The sequence below is a fragment of the Tachysurus fulvidraco genome, chromosome 15, assembly GCF_022655615.1.
Source record: "Tachysurus fulvidraco isolate hzauxx_2018 chromosome 15, HZAU_PFXX_2.0, whole genome shotgun sequence".
NCBI lineage: Eukaryota > Metazoa > Chordata > Actinopteri > Siluriformes > Bagridae > Tachysurus > Tachysurus fulvidraco.
This window is the reverse complement of record NC_062532.1, coordinates 12,507,080-12,528,942: the sequence shown is the minus strand read 5'-3', so window position 1 is coordinate 12,528,942 and position 21,863 is coordinate 12,507,080. Positions and strand designations below refer to the sequence as shown.

The following is a 21,863-nucleotide window of genomic DNA, read 5'->3' as shown; positions in this document are numbered from 1 at the left end:
TCTTGAGGGAGCAAATTATTATCTGCCTTCAAAACAAGTCAGGAGCCTCAAAACAGCTCAGACACTACAGGAACTGCATGGATTTACAGACTGTGAGTGCTACCATGAAGGAAAAAAATGTCTTCATATTATTAAAAGGCATATTGGTTACTCTTTCTATATACTGTAGCTATATACACCAAACTATGAACTACATTATGTGTTCATTATGATGTATCAATTAGGGATTATACACATTTTCTTATTGTTTATTGTGCAAAGTATGATTTGCAATAAGCTAATGGCAAAAACTAAATAAATAAATCCTGTTTTACTATTGAGTAGTGTATTATTCATTGTTTATACAATGTGTGTGTATTTAAAAAAAAAAACCTGCAGTATACTATAGTTGATTATCTATTGTTCAGTGTTTTCATGGTTTAAAGTGTAATTATAGGCTTGATGCAGTTGTGAGAAACATGTAATATTATAATGGCAGTAAACATCTCAAGTACATGCCTCGGTAGAAATTATGTTACTTTCTGTTATTTTATGCTTGTAAAAGATTTTAAAAAACATTTCTTAAACATTATGAACTCAAGGAAAGTTCTGAAATAAGTTCTTTGAAAGTGTTATCTAAACCTACCAATTCATACAATAAACTTTGCAACAATATTTACAGAAAATGTTTCCAGCATTTCTTTAGCATATGCTTTTCCCCCAGAGAACTCTTCTGTGGTAGATTTTAAATACTAACTGAGCAAATCATCCTCAAATTTATTTTTAAGCTTAAAAAAGGCCTTACAGACAGAATTATGGTTCTTGTGTCTGGCTGTTGTTATGAAGATAAGTATAGATGCGGAACAGAAGTACATGTACTTTATATTACAATGCCCTTATGTTTAGTGGCTTGGCCCTGCTAGTTCTCAGAAAGAAAAGCTGCATGCTTTATTATCACACACGTTAAAGTAAGCATTTTCTATTGTGCTTTTGTTATTTTCTACGATGAAAACCTGCCATCACATTCCCTGTGGAGAAACAAGCACACAACCTGAATTTGCAGCAGTGGAAACCTAAAATCCCACTGGGAACGTGCACTCTTCTGCACAGCTCTTTTCTTTACAGTTAAATATAGAATTGATTTTGAATTGAACCAAGACACACTCTTAAAGCTTTCAACTTCACTGTTGCCTCCACATCCCGCATAAAGAGTACTCATTTCCTTGTGAATGACAGCATAGCTGGCAAAGCTAAATTCTGAAAGTCTGATATGTAGGGTCTTTAACAAAACTGAGGGAAATGAAAGGCTGCCTGTTCGGGAAGGACAAGCACAAAAGCCATAGCCTTGCCCCCTCACATATGCTCAGTGATTGGTTGCTTTTTTGCTAGCATGTGCTGCGTTGGTGGTGACAGTATTATTGTGTGGTTATGTGTGTGTGCTGAGTGGATGGGATATGGTGCTAGTAAATGAGTGAGGTCAGGGTTAGAGGCCCTAAGGGCAGGCTGCCCTAAGCTCAGAGAAAACAACTGGGCATTACAATGGACAGAAGAGAGAGAGAGAGAGTGGGGGGAGAGAGAGAGAGAGAGAGAGAGAGAGAGAGAGAGAGAGAGAGAGAGAGAGAGAGAGAGAGAGAGAGACTGACTTTTTTTTTTCAAACAAAAGCACACAAATGTAATATTTATTTAACTCTGGATATAAAAATCAATCACTATTGTCCAGCCTCTCCTCCTCTAGCTTTTTAAATAAAAATGGTTCATATAAATGCAATCTTCTTCCATGGTGACGTGCTAATTTCCCTGAAATTTCCTAGCATCAAGTGGATATTTAGTACACCCCCCCCCCACACACACACACACACCTCACACAAAATTCACTAACAATTTATTGTGTTCTAGGCTTATATTTATTGATTTCATGTCAGTCACAGTGTCTATGAGGGAACAACATGGTGTGAAGTGGATTAACTGAGAAAAGGGGGGAGAAATAAAGTAGTTAGATGTTAGTAATTCAACCTTGACTGTACAGCAAAGGACATTGCATGTGTTATATAATGAGGATCAATTCACTGTGTACTCCTGTTCCTACAATGTGTGTGTGTGTGTGTGTGTGTGTGTGTGTGTGTGTGTGTGTGTGTGTGTGTGTGTGTGTGTGTGTGTGTGTGTGTGTGTGTGTGTGTTAAAGTATCTATGGTAAAGAGGATTAAAGCTTTTCCTGTGCAGCAGTTATGAATTTCATTGTTTTTATAAAATCAATTACTTTCTTGGATTTATATTACACTCTACTTTACATTTTTTTACCCACTTGAAATGTCTTAGAATCATTTCAAAACTGTTTTACAACAAAATGTCTCGTAATATGAAATGTATGGCTTTGTTTAATGGTTGTTTAGTGCAGTAGATAATTTAAAGCAGGAGAGAAAATACATTTTCAAGAGCATGTTAAAGCTGAGCATTTCTGTATGCCTTTAGTGAGTATGAATATGTATTATTTGTGTCTAATAAAATGTTTGCCCTTTATAAGAAGTAGTCTGTGAGCCAGCCAGTAGCAAGAAACTTGAAAGGCAGCAATTTGAAGTCGACAGACATACACACAGCGAGAATATCTGGTGCATGCATTTTTAGTAATAGAGGTAGTTTTGTGTGTGTGTGTCTGGTTCTATGTACTCGTGTCTGTATGCGTGACAGAGAGAGAGAGAGAGAGAGAGAGAGAGAGAGAGAGAGAGAGAGAGAGAGAGAGAGAGAGAGAGAGAGAGAGATTGTGCTTACACATGTTGAGGATTTTAGAGATGAACAGTGGGAGATCAGAGGAGTGGTGCACAGCTGAGACAATTTTCCATTCCACCATGTGTTTCTGTGTGAAAGATAGAGCATTCACAAGTAAATTTGTGCAACAGATTGTCTAAGACAATGGTATGAACTTTTATGAACTCATTTTCTCTTCTACATTAACTCTATATCCATGTCAGGTTTATTGTAGAGTCCTTCCTAGAAAAAATGGGTACGAGTCAAGAATACACCATGGACATGATGCCAGTCATCATGAAGACGCTTATTCACACCGAACAGTAATTTAAACTAGCCAGTCCTCTAACCAGCATGTTTTTGGAAGCAAAGAGGAAACTGGAGAACCCAGAGGAAAGTTACACAGTCATATGAAGAATACGAAACTCCATACAGACAGCAATCTGAGCTCAGGATCAAACCAGTGACGCAGAAGCTGTGAGGTGGCAACATGAACCACTGCACCACTTTCCATCACGATCTTATATTTTATAATGTATATATAACTGAACTTAGTCCATGAGGTCACTTTTCGTTCTGCTGTGTTTGTGAGGTAATAAGATACTTTGATGAGCTGTCCCTAAGGACTTCACCTGCCAAGCGCCAACTCATGCCACGGTTACATGGACAGGCAATCAGGAGAAATGAAATCAAATGTTTGCCTGAGGACACTGGCATAGTGAGCGGTTGTCATGGTGACAGTGCTTGGAGGGGCGTGATTTAGCTGACAGAGTTGTCCTGTATTCGGGAGTGTTGTTTAGGGAGATCGTTTCATAATCACGGCTCATTATTTTTTGATGCTTGGCTGAGATTAATCTGAGTGTTCTAGATCCTTTTGGCTTTGTATTCGCACTGCAAATGATTTCAGAAAGTGATTCAAGTGAACACTTTTTTTTTAACTACCAACTGGCAACAAACAGATAAAAATAAAAAAAATAACAAGGTAGTTAAAATAGTAAGTTTATTAAAGGAATCTTTCATAGTTATTTGTCATCATTACGTGCAATTACCACAAGGATTTCACAACATTTTCTTTTTAGAAGAAAACAAAAAAAAATATTTTTACAGAAGTCTCACTTGTAATGGACATCTAAAGACAGTCATTTCATTCTATCTATCTATCTATCTATCTATCTATCTATCTATCTATCTATCTATCTATCTATCTATCTATCTATCTATCTATCTATCTATCTATCTATCTATCTATCTATCTATAAAAAGTAGTATTGTTTTGGTCTGGTAATTAACACTGGTCAGGGCTCAGGGAACTACAGAAGGACTACAGAAGAATGATATCAATTTAAAATGTCTAAACTACTTCTTATCATAAAATTACAATAAACCAAATCTAAGATTATTAAACCTATTTCTAGACACATTTGATCATTTTGCTTCTTTTTAGAATTAGCTTAAAATTAGCAAAATAATTTCCTAAAAAAATCTAATGTCTATAAATGGGTTTAGATTTGGATTATTGTAATCTTACGACTATTAAAGACATACAGTACTCTATTAGATAAATGTCACTAGATTTACGATATTATAATTTGTTATGAGTATTTGCAGTACAAACACAAGAAGCCTTAAGATTTAGTTCATTTGCTCCAGGGTTATATGACTGTTTATAGGTATTATGAAATTGTGTAAAGGTCTCAGGAGGAAATGTTGTATGTTATGTGCATAGGAACACTAGTAAACCTGCAGTTACTCAATCATCCAATCATGTGGCAGAAGCACAATGTATAAAACTTAGATCATTTTCACATCAAACATCAGAATACGGATATATGTGAACTCAGTGACTTTTGCTGCCAGATGGTTTTGTTTGAGTATTTACTGATCTCCTGGGATCTGCACAAACAGCAGTCTCTAGAGATTGGAGTAACCACTCTTTACATCCATGGTGAGCAGAAAATCATCAGAGAATACACAGCACATTGAACCTTGAGGCAGATGAGCTCATTGTTTTTCACTCCTGTCAGCCAAGAACAGGAATCTGAGGCCAAAGTGTACACAGGCCCACCTTTTCCCCATCTGGACACTTGAAGTCTGGAAGATTGCTTGCTTTTACTGTCCACTTTTGTAGGCTCACTCATTCACACACACTTTTTTTGTCTTAAAAGACAAAAATAAATGTATTGTATCAGACAAATTCATGAAGGTGTTTTACAAAATGTTTCACATTATTACTAGCATTTGTATTGCTTGTATTTATTGCTCCAGAACATTCACTTCCATTATAATTTTCAATTTTTTTTCTGCTCTCATTGCAGGAAAACATCTCAGAAATATTGTCTGTTGGAATCAAACACGTTCTACTAGTGTGGTAGATGCAGGAGATTAAGACGAGCATGGTACTTTCATTTAATGCACAGAATGGAATACATCAGCATAAATTCCAGTATGCTCAGTATAAAATTTAAACTCTGTAAACATTTTTATTTCCTAGCTGTCTTTTTTCCTGCCAGACAAAACTAAGGCAGACAAAATAAGTCTATACTTATTTTTTTCCTTTTTTCCTGCCAGACAAATCTATACCACTGCAGCTTCTTTGTAATGCTAATAAGTGTTTTCTATTCCTCTCTCTATAAGCACAGGTATTCATATTCACTGCAGCATTCCGGTGACTTCTTCCAGACAGAATCTGTTGGTAAAAAGTTATGATTTGAGGTTACATCTTTAATATGAGTATGTTTAATAAATATTAAATGGCATTAAATGTTAATAGCATGTAAGTGAGTATACTTGTGACTTGAATGATTATTATTATTATTATTATTATTATTATTATTATTATTATTATTATTATTATTATTATTATTATTAATCAGAATAAAATAGTCAAGATCTTTGCCAGCACACAAAATTGCCTCTCTCTATCCTCTTTTTATGTGACTATTTGTCCATAGAGTTTAGTGTTGTTGCTTTTTTCATGTTGTTGAACTGGCCATCTTTCCATATGGCATTTTGTCATCACGTGATTCCTTTAATTCTTATCCAAGGAACAGCTTGTCCTTTTGGGCCCACATTCATTTCCTCTCACGCTGCTATCTTTGAAATCAAAATGGGACTGAATGTGATGCAGAGCAGTTCTCTCCATGGCAGACGGTTAACGGGTCATGTGCCAACTCAGTGCATAACTCTCAGCAAAGATTATCCCCTTCCAATCTGAGCTGCGCAGGATATTGCCCAGGGATCCCGCCACGGGAGCAAAGCAATGCCTTTGCTTTCATCTGATTGTGATCTCAGATGAACACAGAAACAGAACTGGCAGATACCTTCAGCCTACCTGCTGAACAGTGTTGGAGGAAGAGGAGCCCGGAGGACAGATGACTCCCTCCAGTGGCTGTTTATCTGGATATTACTGTAAGTGCAATAGTAACTGGGACTCTTTTGTCAGGACATGCAGAGGAAATGGAGGTTTACCTCTACTAGTTACTAGTTACTAGTAACTTAACTAGTTAGAGCATCTCTACTAAAAACACTCCTGTTGATCATTTCCTCTTAGGAGCTACAGGAATTAATGTAAATAAAATCAAGCTGATTCATTTACTCAAAGACTACGTTCATGTGTCCTGAGAAAACTTTACTGGAAGCGAACCTAGTGGTATTACAATGTTTTCTGGATATCTGCTTTGGGACATTATAAAGCCGTCCATATTGAACGTGATCCCAGGATGTTTAACGGTTCTTATGAGCCAAAAGCTGATTAATAGCATGATGATTACCCTTTATAGATATGAACGAAAAGCATCGCACTCCAGCAGAGCAGAACAGAATGTAAACAGTGCTAATTATCAGCTTTATTATTATCATGTTCACGTTAACACAATAAGCATCACAAATTTGTCTAAGATTTTTTTTTAATTTTACTGGAGAAAGGGAGCTCACTGATCCCCATAAATTTATACAGAATGTCAGAAGATGAGGTAGTGTCCTGCAACAGATCCTCAGATTGTTTGTATATTATGTGCTTGGATCATTGTTTTCCATTAAGTCTCCAGAGACCTTCAGGAGCCAAACATGGCCAGAGCTTCAGAATCTAATAATAGCTACACTGCCTGGCTCTACACCACCCATCCTGAGCATCTGTGTGCAGCCAGGGGACACTCTGTTCAAGTGCTGTATGAATGCATTGCATACTGCTGACGACAGAGGGTTGGGACACACACACACACACACACACACACACACACACACACACACACACACACACACACACACACACACACACACACACACACACACACACACACACACACACACACACACACACACACACACACATCACCATCCCTATTTCCATTACTGCCACTTGTGTAAACACCAGGGATATACATCAAACTGCTAAAGCATTTGCCTTATATATTATCCTGGAATTACTAAAGTGTTGCAGCCACATATCTAGCATTAGTGTTAAAGGAGCACTCTTTGTGTACTGATAACACATTGAAGCATATTGGAAGCCCTCCGGGTTACATAATAGTTCTAATAAGGATTTGAACACTATACAGCAAAAATGAACAGAAAAAAATTAATAATGCACTTTGCTCTAATATTATCTCTCGCTCGTTCTCTCTCTCTCTCTCTCTCTCTCTCTCTCTCTCTCTCTCTCACACACACACACACACACACACACACACACACACACACACACACACACACACACACACACACACACACACACACATAAAACACTGCTTCATAAAACACAGAATGGTGCATCATGAATATGCAGCATGGTCTCCTCAGCCTATAAAAAAGGTACAAACAAGGTTCAAAAGAGGTAAATGTATTTTCCATACCCTTTTTATAGCACTCTGAGCTACAATAGAGATATATGCACATGCACCCTGAAGTGATAAAAACCCAGCATACGTCACAGCTCTGTCATTTGATTAAGAAGCAGAGTTGCTCCTCACTGTGCTAATTATGGCCTCATTGGCAGGCAACAATGACAAAAAGGCAGCCTTTCAGCGCATGAACAGCCCAGAAGAACATGAGAACTAATTTAAATGTAAATTTACTTCTCCCCCACCTTCTCATGAGTGAGTGAACAGAAGCTTTATAGGGCCATAGTGGGAGTTTTGATGGTTCTGTGGAGAATATTTAAATCTTTACAATAATTTGTTGGTTGTTCATATTTTGTGATTGTTCACTTAAGTAACTCTGCTGCATTTACAGTAGTTTTAGCATCAATTAGCATTTAGAAATTGAATATGAAAGCACTTAGAAATTGAATATGTTGTTGCCGTTGTTGTTCTAATGTACAGTCACAGTGTGTATGTTATCAGGTAAAGACTTAAATTCATGCCAACCACACTGCTTAGCCATGGTTATAGCAACCGTTAGACTGTTTTATTAAGACAACCTGCATTAGTGTGTCCTGTACAGTATTATACATAGACACAATTGCATTTTATGATTAGTGTTCACTTTATACATATGTGAGGTAAAGTACGTTATTGTTTTTGTTTTTAAATATATTACTGTGGATCATTGAAATAGTAGATGCTACATCTGTGAAATATATTATAAGTGTAATTATTAATTATCACCATACTGCAAGTTATACACAGTACAGTATATTACAAGATGGGCCTCGTTTACCTTTTCATTTTACATATATAAGTAATATAATTACAGAAAGGAAGTGTTTATATATGACTTTAATTTGACCGCTTCTTGTTTCCTTGGAGTATAAAGCTGAGCTTGAGGACATGTAAAAGCACTTTATCTATCATCATGGGTAGAATAGGCTTTGCTTTAAAAACAGACAGATGGTGGTTCACCTGAGAAAGAGAGAGAGAGAGAGAGAGAGAGAGAGAGAGAGAGAGAGAGAGAGAGAGAGAGAGAGAGAGAGAGAGAGAGAGAGAGAGAGAGAGAGAAATAAAAATACAATTAAGCACAGGAATTAAATTTGCCAGGAAGAAAATGCATCACAGTTTCAGACTTTTAAATAAAAGTAAGCAATAATATAAACCACTACTACAGAATGATCACAACAATCTTTAGTAATCTGTTAGATATACTTTATGAGTGTTATAGAGCTACGGATGGAATTTTGACCAAAATTGAGCATGATGGCCATGTGCACTATTTGAAATGTTTTATGAAAAATGTAAGCTACAGACAATGAAAAACAAATAAAGCCCCCCAATTAGGGATCATTGACACTTTGCAGCTGTTTTAAGATCGATGGCCTCATGATGAAATCCTTTTGGACATTTTAGTATGAAAGTTGATTGCATTTACCATGAGGTTATGACATGCACTGTAGGTGGATTATGACTTCAAACATATATAGAGTTTCATGGGGAAAGTCATTGTATCACAATTTTCCACTGGGTGGGTGTCCTATCCAAAATTATTTCTATTACTTTGTGCCCAATATTACATGTGATCCACCGTGAGCCCTACCAGGATAAAGCAGGCTGATGAGTATGTTCTGCATTCAGAGATTTCTACCTAGACTCAACTCATTTTCAAATTTCAGTCTTCATAATTGAAATATCTTCATCATAGCAAAATTTGCACATGTAATATCAGAAAGCTATTAGTCTTGTGAGACATTATTACAATGTATTATATTTTTTAAAGACAATCTGAATTACTCTGCACTAAATGTACTGTATGACTTGGAAGAACATATTATCAGCATCATAAAAACTTCCTACAGACAGTTAATAATTTCCAATCTCAACACCTAACACTTTTACAGTGGGTTAGATTGTGAGAGTGTTCTGTCTAAGATTTCCAGTCCTGAGTTATGGCATGCATAACATAAACAAAATTTATGACATTTCATCCTGAGAACACATCAATAGAAGACTGGTGAGTAGCAATAAGTCACACAATGGTGTGAAGCTGACACCACCTTGTTTCATTTGTCTTTGAGCACATGTCTGTATGCTACGTTTTAAGTTTTTTTTTTTTTGTAAACATTACAGAATTCTGTCTTAAGCCTCATGCCATAAGTCATCCAGAGGACTGTACCCAATTTGGGAGTTTGATTACAGGATAGAAATTTTATTCAGTTGGAATTCCCAATCAACTTACAGCCATTGAAAAGGACAGTACAAGGTTTATATTTACAGCAAGCCAAAAATAAAGATTAAGGGTTTGAGTCAACAGTAACATGACCACTGGCCATGATTTACAGTCTCACTCTGGAAGTTTACTATTCTGCCAAGTCTGGAAGCTGATTTTGTGCCAAGTCATTCTCTGTATTTCATATTTTCCTCTTTTCTGTCTTGACTGCTGCCTGGTAAGTCATCAAACTCAATTTCCCCTTTTTTTTTAACCATTTACACTCACAGGCCACTTTATAAACTTAATACTGTGTAGGCCCACTTCAAATCTTCACAAATATCACTTGGAAACATTACATTTGAAATTCTGGTCCATGTTTGGCATGACATAAATGCTGCACATTAATAAGCTGCACATTCATACAGCAAAATTCCTGCTTTTACCTCATCCCAAAGTTACTTCAGTGGATTAGAATCTGGTGACTGTGGAGGCCATTCAACTACACTGATGACAAAACGTCTGATGTTCATCTTTTAAATGTCTTAATGTACAGTAAAAGTGTTTTTAAATTGCTGTTCCAATACTTTAGGAGGGAACACAGGGAACAGATGATCTTACTGCTGACAGTCCAGAGCACTAAGAAAAGAACCAGCATTGAGGAACTGATGAGCACAGCTCTGTCTCTCTTATCATTCCTCTCAGTAGTTACTTTAATCATCCTCCTTTATGCTGTCCTCCATAATCATATTCCCACTCAGTATGTCTCTTCTCTCCAGAGCATTAAGTGGCATAGCTCCATCTGTGATTAAAATGTCCACAACAAGTTCTACAGCATTAATAGTCTAGAGTCATTGTGTGCCTTATTTCTATTTTAGTACTGCAGTGTTAATACCTGTAGCCAGCAATGACTAGAGTAAAATCTGCACATAAAGCAGAGAACATCTAGCAGCAGCAGGGGCTAGTGGATGATTCATAGGCAGTGCAGCACATTCGGGACGATTCACTAAGCCATCTGCTGCAGCGCTTATGATGGTGATCCCTACCAGCGATTCCTACCAAGAGTCTATGCACTCTTTTTGGCAGTGCACTCCAAAAATAAAGAAGCGCCTGATGATCACTCAGGAAAACACACACACACACACACACACACACACACACACACACACACACACACACACACACACACACACAGCATAGTAAGACATGTCAGGGTGTGAAATCTGGAGTTATATTTACCAATGGTTTCAAGTGCAGACATAGGAAAAAATTTCATGATCTATGATCAAGGGCTAGATAATCTTACCTAGCTAATATTTCATACTGTCCAGTAGCTGAATAGATGTAAAATATACTTGCTGTTACCTTTTAAATATGATCATTCATGTACTAAATTATCTAAATGATCTAAAATATAACTGATCTGTTTGCTGGAAGTGTTTACGAATCCTCATATCATTCTAAACTGTGTATCTGAAGCAGGACTGGTCCGTATGAATGGGCTAGCAGGTCTGAACCCTCCATGTATTTCATGAAAAGAAAGACAGTTTAAATAAAGTTTTTGTCAGCCATAGAATCTTATTTGCTGTAAGTGGGTTCAATTTTAACTTATGTGGAACCTAGTATAACAACACCACCAGCAGTCATATTAAAAAATAAATACAAATACGAAGTAGACATGCTGGAGCTGAATCTATTCTAACCCGGACTTTAGAGTTTAGCCTTTAGTATTGCTGACAGCCACATTCAAGTGATTACACATAGTAAAATTCCCCCTACATTTGGGGTATAATTAGCTGTCAGAGAAGCCTAATTCACTGACACATCCAAATCATTGTTAGTGATGAAGAGGGTACATGAGATATATACAAATACAAACACACACTCAAAAATACATCAAGTGGATTTCTTTCTCAAAAAATTAATTAGTATAATTAGTTAATCTTTATGGTAATAAACTAGTAGTAAGTAGCATATCAAAGTACTATACAAATGGCACTATAGAACTGTATGCTTTATTTGAACGGGTAAACAGGCCTTGTCTGTTTAAACTTCATGTTAAATATCTGCTAATGTATAGAGTGAGGTCACAATGGTTTAAAAGTAGATTTTTTTAGCACTCCAATTCCATTTTAAGAGCTGACATGAACATAATTAAAAAATAAAAAACAGAAATTGAAGCAGATTTGGGGCCTAAATTAGACTGTGGCTACCTTCCTGTTTCTTCCATATTCACAGGGGTACTACTATGTATAAATGATGAATGATTTATGTAATATATTCTCATATAATGTAATATGTATGAATATATAGGCAAAGTACCCAATCATCTTTCTCACACTTCTCATTGCCAGACAATCATCTCATCCTGCAAGAGCATTGCAAATTCAAAGCACAAACATGTCTGATTTTCATGATACTATATGGACTGTGACAGTATTAAACACAGGATTTATTTATCCTTGTAAACAGTTACATGTCATGGATGTTCATAAAGTGTCGCAATGATATAGTGTGGTGCGTATTCCCTATCCAGTATCTGCTGTATTGATCGTGACTTCACAATCAGTAAACCAGATGATTTATGATGTTTAACATTTACTAAATTACCACCTACTCCATTTTCTTTTGTTCTAGTTATTAGGCCGTTCACATCCCCTTGTTTCCCTCCACCTGCTACAAGCAATAAGTAATTATAGTACATGAATTTGACAAGCTGATGCACTTTCACTGGCCAAGAAGGTCACCGAGCAGTGGAGCAGAGTTCACTGCCCATCTGTGTCGTGCCTTCAAAAAGAGTAGAGAGCAGCTGTGGAATTATTTTACAGATTTTGATATCTCCATATTTTGAGTGCCAGAGGCAGAACAAGCAGGAGAGTAGGCTTCAGGTAAGCCACAAAACAACAACATCCTTACAATGAATGCAAAATAATTAACCTAACATCCACCACAATGTGTCTCTTACAACAGGCATCCTGAGAAAACACACACACACGCACACACACACACACACACACACACACACACACACACACACACACACACACACACACACACACACACACACACACACACCCCAACCGGAAGAGTGTCTGGCCTTACAAATATTTCATAAGGTGGGCATCATATATTTGATTTATGTTTCACTCTGTAATATACAGGTTCATGGAACACTCCTGACCATCCACTAAAACAATGTTAGTCTTTTCTTTTCTAAATCCAAGTATGATATTCAGCAATTATTCAGTGTACCACATATTCAGTAACTACAATAATGCATGTATTTGCAAGATTGAGGATCAATCTGGACCCAACAACTGATCAAATTGTGCTTGGAGGCATTATATACAGAAGTACACTGTGAGCCTGTCCTCCTAGGCTGCTAAGAAAAGAAAATATATAAGTTACATGTAAATTAATGAGGCCTGTACATTTCTCAGCCACCAAAACAACTGCAAGGACAAATGAGGTCATGCTTTCTGCATCATCTAATGTTTCATTCCTGTAGCTACACATAAGAGGCAGATTGCTTTTTCAGACCCCAGACTATTTTAATATGACCAAATCTGTAAACCCCCAATGACTACTGTAGATTTATAACCCACACACAATGAGGCTGTGTAATATTCTGAGGTTCTAGTTCATTAGGTAAACACGTTTTGTAGATAATAAATGCAGTGGGGTGCAGTTTAGTAGCTATATCTATTAAAACAATAGCTTAGTGCAAATAGAAATTATGTAAAAAATATATATATATATATATATATATATATATATTTATATATATTTCTATATATATATCTATATATATATATATATAATAAAAAAATAATAAAAAATGAATATGTTACATATGTACCTTCAACCTGGAAAATCTAAAATAATCTGCGTACACATATAAGAACAGAGAAAATGCAATACTTCCCTCTAGTGGAGAAAAGAAGACAGTACGTAGGATGAACAGCTGGCCAGCATTGAGAATAATTGTAAATTTCTAACACAGAAATAAGAAATTTGTCTTTTCACATATAAATATTAACTATTAAGAGAAATTCAGTTTGTACTGTAAACGATTCATGTTAAACAACACATTTCATCATTCATTCAACAGCTTAATAGGTGAAGCAGTGTGAGAAATGTACTATCTTCCCTATATCTTCTCCTAACATGCAATGATTAAGGGGTTTGCATCACTTTCCTTATTGCCCAGCCATGCAGGAACTCACGAATAAGTGTGAGAAAAGCAATCAGGCTTATAAGAGTTAAAGAGAAGCTGACTGTGGAGTCTGAGAACAGCTTCCTATGTGATGAAGAGGAGCATCAGAAATTATTAGCTGAAGCTGATAAATTTGATGTGGTATCATTACAATATGTATAGCTTTAAACTATGAACGTATGAACTTTTCTCAGTCACAGAACATGGTTAATGTTAAGAGAGAAAGGGAAACAGTTTAGTGTGATATCTGTCTGATGAACGACCGCTCAATCAATACAAATTAACAAACACGTATATTACAGTCAGAAAGTACTGTACTTACATAGATAATCCTCCAGTATGATGACACACAATTCTGTCCTACAAGAGTGTTCCCTGGTTAAACAAAACAAATATTCAACCATTTGTCTATAATTATCTGTGTTGTGCATGCATGAAAAAGCGTAAAGCTTTTAATACCAAGAACACCATCCCTGTTGTGAAACATGGGAGTGGTAGCATCATGTTGTGGGAATGTTTTACTGGAAAAGGGATTAGAACACTGAAATGAATTAATAAACTATGGCATCAGTAGGTGGATTATCTAGAAACACTGACCGAAAACCCAGTACATGCTACAGTACATGGGTTTTGTGCAAATTGTACCTGCTGCCATTATAAAAGGTTGCCATATGTTGGGAAAATGTTAGTCAAGAAGTAACAATTATTGCGAAGGTTTACGTGATAATATAAATGTGGAACGCTCATGAATCCCTATCTAATCATCTGTCTAATGATACAAAAACCCTCCAATGTGGCTGAATTACAACAATTCTGCAAAGATGAGTGGACCAAAATTCCTCTACAGTGCTGTAACAGACTCATTGCAAGTTATCGCAAACGCTTGATTGCAGTTCTTGCTGCTAAGGTTGGCCCAACCAGTTATTAGGTTTAGGGGGCAGACACTTTTTCCACACAGGGCCATGTAGGTTTAGATTTTGTTTTCCCTTAATAATAAAAACCTTAATTTAAATTAATTTACTGCATGTTGTGTTTACTTGTGTTATCTTTGACTAATATTTAAATTTGTTTCATCTGAAACATTAAAGTGTGACAGATGTGCAAAAAAATATAAATCAGGAAAGGGCAAACATACATATATAAAATTTGAAGTGTATACAATTACTTCAAATAAAAACAAATAATTACATTTTATCTTCACTGCAACCTGATTCTGAATCAGTTAAAGATGAACTCTTGGAAACCATCAAATATCTACAAACCCGATTCCAAAAAAGTTGGGACACTGTACAAATTGTGAATAAAAACAGAATGCATTGATGTGGAAGATACAAACTTCAATATTTTATTCAGAATACAACATAGATGACATATCAAATGTTTAAACTGAGAAAATGTATCATTTTAAGGGAAAAATAAGTTGATTTAAAATTTCATGGCATCAACACATCTCAAAAAAGTTGGGACAAGGCCATGTTTACCACTGTGTGGCATCCCCTCTTCTTTTTATAACAGTCTGCAAACGTCTGGGGACTGAGGAGACAAGTTGCTCAAGTTTAGGAATAGCAATGTTGTCCCATTCTTGTCTAATACAGGCTTCTAGTTGCACAACGGTCTTCTTTGTCATATCTTCCTCTGTATGATGCGACAAATGTTTTCTATGGGTGAAAGATCTGGACTGCAGGTTGCCCATTTCAGTACCCGGATCCTTCTTCGATGCAGCCATGATGTTGTAATTGATGCAGTATGTGGCATTGTCATGTTGGAAAATTCAAGGTCTTCCCTGAAAGAGACAACATCTGGATGGGAGCATATGTTTCATCATTGATGGTGCCTTTCCAGATGTGTAAGCTGCCCATGCCACACGCACTCATGCAAACCGATACCATCAGAGATGCAGGCTTCTAAACTGAGCGCTGATAATAACTTAGGTTGTCCTTGTCCTCTTTAGTCCGGATGACATGTCGTCCCAGTTTTCCAAAAAGAACTTCGTCTGGCCACAGAACAGTTTTCCACTTTGCCACAATAAATTTTAAATGAGCCTTGGCCCAGAGAAAATGGCTCATGTGAAAGAGAAAGTGATGTGACATACGGCTAAGTACGGTGACCCACACTCAGGGTTTGTTCTCTGCGTTTAACCAATCCAAAGTGCACACACACAGCAGTGAACACACACCCGGAGCAGAGGGCAGCCATTAATGCTGTGGCGCCCGGGGAGCATTTGGGGGGTTCGGTGCCTTGCTCAAGGGCACCTCAGTCGTGGCCGGCCCGAGACTCGAACCCACAACCTTATTAGGCCACAACTTGCTGCGACTTGTTTGGATCTTGTTTAGATTTGGCTCCTTTTTTGACCTACAGTATAGAGTTTTAGCCGGCAACGGCGAATGGCACAGTGGATTGTGTTCATGGACAATGTTTTCTGGAAGTATTCCTGAGCATGTTGTGATTTCCATTACAGTAGCATTCCTGTATGTGATGCAGTGCCGTCTAATGGCCCGAAGATGACGGGCATCCAGTATGGTTTTCCGGGCTTGACCCTTATGCACAGAGATTGTTCCAGATTCTCTCTTTGGATGATATTATGCACTGTAGATGATAACTTCAAACTCTTTACAATTTTTCTCTGAGAGACTCCTTTCTGATATTGCTCCACTATTTTTCATTGCAGCATTGGGGGAATTGGTGATCCCCTGCTCATCTTGACCTCTGAGAGACATTGCCACTCTGAGAGGCTCTTTTTATACACATCATTATCGTTGCCAATTGACCTAATAATTTGCAAAATGGTCCTCCAGCTATTCCTTATATGTACATTTAACTTTTCCGGCCTCTTATTTGCTACCTGCCCCAACTTTTTTGGAATGTGTCGCTCTCACGAAATCCAAAATGAGCCAATATTTGCCATGACATTTCAAAATATCTCACTTTCAACATGTGACATGTTATCTTTTTTCTATTGTGAATAAAATATAAGTTTATGAGATTTGTAAATTATTGCATTCCTTTTTTATTCACAATTTGTACAGTGTCCCCATTTTTTTTTAAATCGGGTTTGTATATTGTGTATATTAAATTACTTGGTGAAACTACCATGAAGTCTCTCACAATAACATGCCTGTCTTCCTCTCTGTTCACTGGTCACCCCAAAATGATCAGTACTGTTAGACTGTGACCAATGAAGTGCAGTTAGCTAGAACCTTTAAGCTTTGAGTTTCTGCACTTGACACCCCTCTGACCCTCCTTCTGCTGTTGTGGATGGTCCCACATGGATAATCTAAAGATCCCCTAAACTTCTGTTGAAGTCTCATCCTTTGTTCTTTGTTCTGAATAAATCTCCCACAAGTGTTCACTAGCTCCAAAACGAAAAGAAAAACCACAAATCTTGCAAGTTTTCTGGTCTTGTCCTATGCACACATGTGGTCTGCTTCATTTAGCAAGCATTGTAAAGAAATAAAATAATAATAATAAAAATATTCCACCTGTTAAATGTGTGTATTTCTTTATCATGTATTATCATGGGATATGATCCTGATCCACAATAAAGTGTTTGATGAATGAATGAATTTCTGTTCAGTTTAATGCTTCAATAACCATTAGAAATCTTTAATATTGTATGCAGTATATAATCCTTAAACAACACGACAGATATTAGATGTCTAGTGCTAGTAATGTGAAGAAGCTGATTAGGTGTAATTAATTCCTAAGTTTGACATAGCATAGCAAATAAACTAATAACTTGGTGTTAACTTAATGTCTTAATTTTTTTTGTTTGCATTGTATTTTAAAAAGGTTTGAGATAAGTGAAAATAGATCAAGTGAGAGAGTGAACTTGAGCCTGACTGCTGTACTTGACACTTGTCAACAACTTTAATGAATTCTCTCCCGCATTCACTCCCCCTTTCTCTTTCTTTCTCCCTCCTTTTCATCAGCCTCTTACAGGGTCATGGACCGGGGCCCCATTGGACAGCCCAAGGGAGCCAACATCGGAGGCCCACCTTGGGGAAAACAAGTATGTACTGGCCCTCTGTCTTGCATCCAACTCAAGTCAAGAGTTCAAAGAATTGACTTTAAACCAAAATGCAGTGTATGTGTGTATGTGTGTGTACACATGTGTACGGAAAAGGTTCCCTGCCAGTGCAATGTCACGGCAGGGCTGGAGTCGGGCTGAGAAGATGAGAGGGTCAGGCAGCGGGGTGCTGGGCCAACAGAGCCCCAGCACTCACATGAAAGGTCAGCAGGCGAGTAGAGAACCCCAGACCCAGACATAACACAAGGATCAGACTGCCCCCCGTGTCCCCTGAGAACTCCCTCTCACCCCCACCGCTGTCCAGCTGGAATGTGCTTGCTCAAGTACAAGGGCCAGCATTGACTAACAGTGGTGGAATGGAACAAGTAAACTAACATAAAATACCTTCTTAACAAAACCACTATGGTGAAATTCTAAAATATTTGCACTTTTTAGTGATGTGAGGAGATGAAAGAATAAAGGAAAAAAGTGAGGCTTCATTTCTTCATTCATTTTGTTGATTAATAGATATCTCATTAACATATTGCTTGCCATACCTTTAGACAAAATACAAAAATTTTGTAAAGCATGTATAGGGGTATATGTGGTAATTCACTTCAGGTATGTATGGAAACTTAGGTTGGTAAAATAAATAACAAGCAGATCATGAAATAAGGTTTGGATCATGGTGGGGCAAATATATTAAAATGTAAATAGAAGGTGCAAAGACAAACTGGACAGGACATTTATTGATTCAAACTAACACGATGCTAAATAGAAGGGATGAAGTTAGTCAGCAGATCTGAGCCCTTTTTTATAATTGACTAAGTTAAAGGCCATGGGATTTAAGTTAAGTGCCTATAAGGCATTCTGTCATTAAGGTTTAGAGTTAAGAGCACACACAAATTGTGCAACTAAAACATTTTTTTTTTGCAATTTTTTACAAAATAAGTGCTTGAAAACAGTAACATTCAGAGTAAATAAGTAACACTGATCATTTGTACATTGAGATACACTGAGTATGCATTAATGCAGAATGAATTAACTGTTATTTTTTGTGCTTGTTTTCATGATTCAAACACTGGAATGGACGCCTTGACATAATATGATAATGCTGGTGGCTCATGTCGATGTCTAGTAAAAGGCTTGTAAGAACGGGTACTTATAGTGTCTCACAGAGTCTGTTGCATTTCTCTGTGAGCTTATTACTATTGTATGTTGCCAATCTCCTTGAGAAAAGCACATGCCTTCTTGTTGATGACTTCGCGGAGCTTGCGTATGCGACGGCTGCTGGAGCCTCCCACAAAGCTATCAGGCTGCAGTACCGCCATCCCATTGTGCACCTCCCCCATGATAATCAGTTGGCCCTCAGCGTTAGTGATGTTGGGACATGGACAATTCCAGTCTATGTTAAGCAGTGTCACTTCCAAGGGCTCCTGTCCAAAGAACTTCAGCCCCATTTTCTCATCCTTTAGGATCTCATCTACTGTGATGAGTGCATGGCCTGAATCGTGGTCCTCTGTCAGTTCTGAAATGCGACCTAAGATCACAAAGTCACTCTTGCAGAAGCTGGTGATCATCCTTTGTTTTGGCTTGCACATCTTACAGTTGTGGTTCTTAGGGAAAGGGCACATTTCCTCACAGGCCTCCTTACTTTCAAAGTTGTTCTCGTTGCCACCACAGCCACCATAGACAAAAGACTGACACTTCTTGAGAAGATGGTTGTATGCCCAACGTGGCTCATAAGATTTGCAGGGTCCTTGGACACTAGGGAGGGAGCAAGGGGCAGCTAGTTCTGCTCCACATGATAGCATACATGACTTGTACGAGTCAAAGTGGTTTCTATTCCTGTTACACTGGCTATAGGTGAAGGTGAAGCAGTTGTTACGTTTGGCTTCATAATACCAGTTGATGGTTTCCTCGCCACAGTCACCCATGTCAGGTGCTTTTAGACACTCCTCAGCAGAAAGACGTGTGGAATTCACTAAGCTCTCATTCATGGATTGATCCTGATGTATGACAGACAACATGAAGTGGGTCTGTATAGATCCACCCAAGTTTTTAGCAGTGCAGGTATAAATGCCAGCATCTTGGAGCTGGGCATTGTAGATGACAAGTTGAGCTATGTTAGTCACTACTATGTTGCCTTGTACATAGTTTGACCTCATGACTGTGTTCTCTTTTCCCTCCACTTGTTTCTCCCATGTGATCTCTGGATTGGGTTTGCCAGTTACTTCACACAGGAAGCTTGCTGTCTCACCCACAAACACAATGTTTTGTCCTGGATTATTGAGCACGGTAGGAGCGTGGATGTCCATAGGGGTAGTTTCCAGGTAAACAGTGGTAGGAAGCAAAGTCGTCTTCTCAGGAGGAGGGCTAGTGTTGGACCACAACAGGTGGAACCGGCAAGTGACCTCAGTAAGAGTGACACCCTTGGAACAGGCTTCTGCGTCCATGTAGCACTTGTTGTAGTAGGTCATACCGTCTGAGGCACAGGTGAAACGTGGTTCCCGCTCACAGCGGTCACGGCACTTGCACACAGGCTGCCCATCCCAGATGTCACACTCTGAACCCTGCTGGGTGCACATGAACTTGTCACAGGTGGCCTCTTTTGGCATTCCCACTGGTCCTTTATTTCCCTTCATGTCCCTATAGCGGGCAGCCACACAGCTCTTACTTCCACACACATTTAAACAGCACTTCTCAAATGTCTCACAGTCCTACAGGACAGAAAAATAACAAGAATCAACATCAGCAATGCTTCTCTGAGCTTGTATAGAAAATAAAAAAAATATTAAAAAAAATGAAACTGTACATTTCAAAGATAATCTGTTCTAATAAGTATAATTACCTCAGTATAAAACAACACTTTAATTAATATGTTTGTTGATAACTGGAAAAAATCAGAGCTAAGGCTGAAGATTACGTATTTGTTTATAGAATTGTTCAGTATGTTATCAACACTTAGAAGAAACATGCTGTAATTTAACATATGGACTGGATCATGAACTGAATTCACATTTATATATTTGATCTATATTAAAAATCGCTTTACATTAATGTTTAAATACATGTTGAGAAATAGTCAGAAATAAAAGGTGTGGATTTTTTCCCTGTTAACTAACGCACTCCATCATGTTAGTTTAGAGAAGCTTAGTGGTGGTGGGGGGAGCAACTCATTTTGTTTCTGTGGGTTTATGGAAAATGAATATTTATCTACCTGTTGATTTAAAGCAAATCGAAGCAAAAGGAAGCAGCACGCAAAAAAAAAAAAAAAAAAAAATCAGGAGAACAAATGATCTTAAAGCACATTGTATTGAGTGGAAAAATCTGTTTTTGTCTGCACAGTGACAGCTCTCTACAATTTAATACTATATACAGTAAGCGCGAGGCGCGTGCCACCGAAACCATCCTCACCTGGTCTGACTGGCACTCGCGCATGCAGGTACTCATGGCGTCCACCCAAAGATTCGGGTTCATCTCATTAGGACACATTCCGGCATGTGAATACACCACCTTGGATACAGTCATTGCCCGGACACGAAGATGCAAGAGCAAAACGCAGACGTGCCCAAGACAAAACCAGATCCATCTGGGAAACAACATCCACCACATCTTCTAATGTTTAGTTCAATTGCGCAAAAGCTTTCCTGGAGTTAAACGCTTTGAGACGTCCGGCACGAAAGATAGTAAAAATAAGCGACGAAGGACCTCGATGTATAGTCACACATAGGTTTGCTCAGAGTCAACACGAACGTGTAGGTCTGTACAGAGAGTTAGCGAGGTGGAGAGAGACGCCGATGCACCACACCACCTTTAATAGCCCTTTGAGATTAGGTAGCGGTGCAT

The 21,863-nt window shown here is 37.9% G+C and overlaps 1 protein-coding gene across 1 annotated transcript; it reads right to left on the bottom strand.

Annotated features, from left to right (window-relative positions):
• Window positions 1–18,504: 18,504 nt before the first annotated feature.
• wfikkn2a (info WAP, follistatin/kazal, immunoglobulin, kunitz and netrin domain containing 2a) lies at window positions 18,505–21,863 on the bottom strand. The gene is made up of 2 exons (XM_027141334.2): window positions 21,432–21,863; window positions 18,505–20,734 (listed from the first exon to the last, which is right to left on the bottom strand). The coding sequence occupies exons 1-2, from the start codon at window positions 21,627–21,629 to the stop codon at window positions 19,223–19,225; spliced, it is 1,710 nt and encodes a 569-aa protein (XP_026997135.1). The 5' UTR covers window positions 21,630–21,863; the 3' UTR covers window positions 18,505–19,222.

What these genes read in the sequence shown, in the direction of transcription:
- wfikkn2a (XM_027141334.2), bottom strand. Translation starts at nt 21,629, where the DNA reads ATGTGGTGGATGTTGTTTCCCAGATGGATCTGGTTTTGTCTTGGGCAC. An exon ending in GCGAGTGCCAGTCAGACCAG is followed by an intron (nt 20,735 to 21,431) that starts GTGAGGATGGTT and finishes TCTGTCCTGTAG; the next exon opens with GACTGTGAGACATTTGAGAA.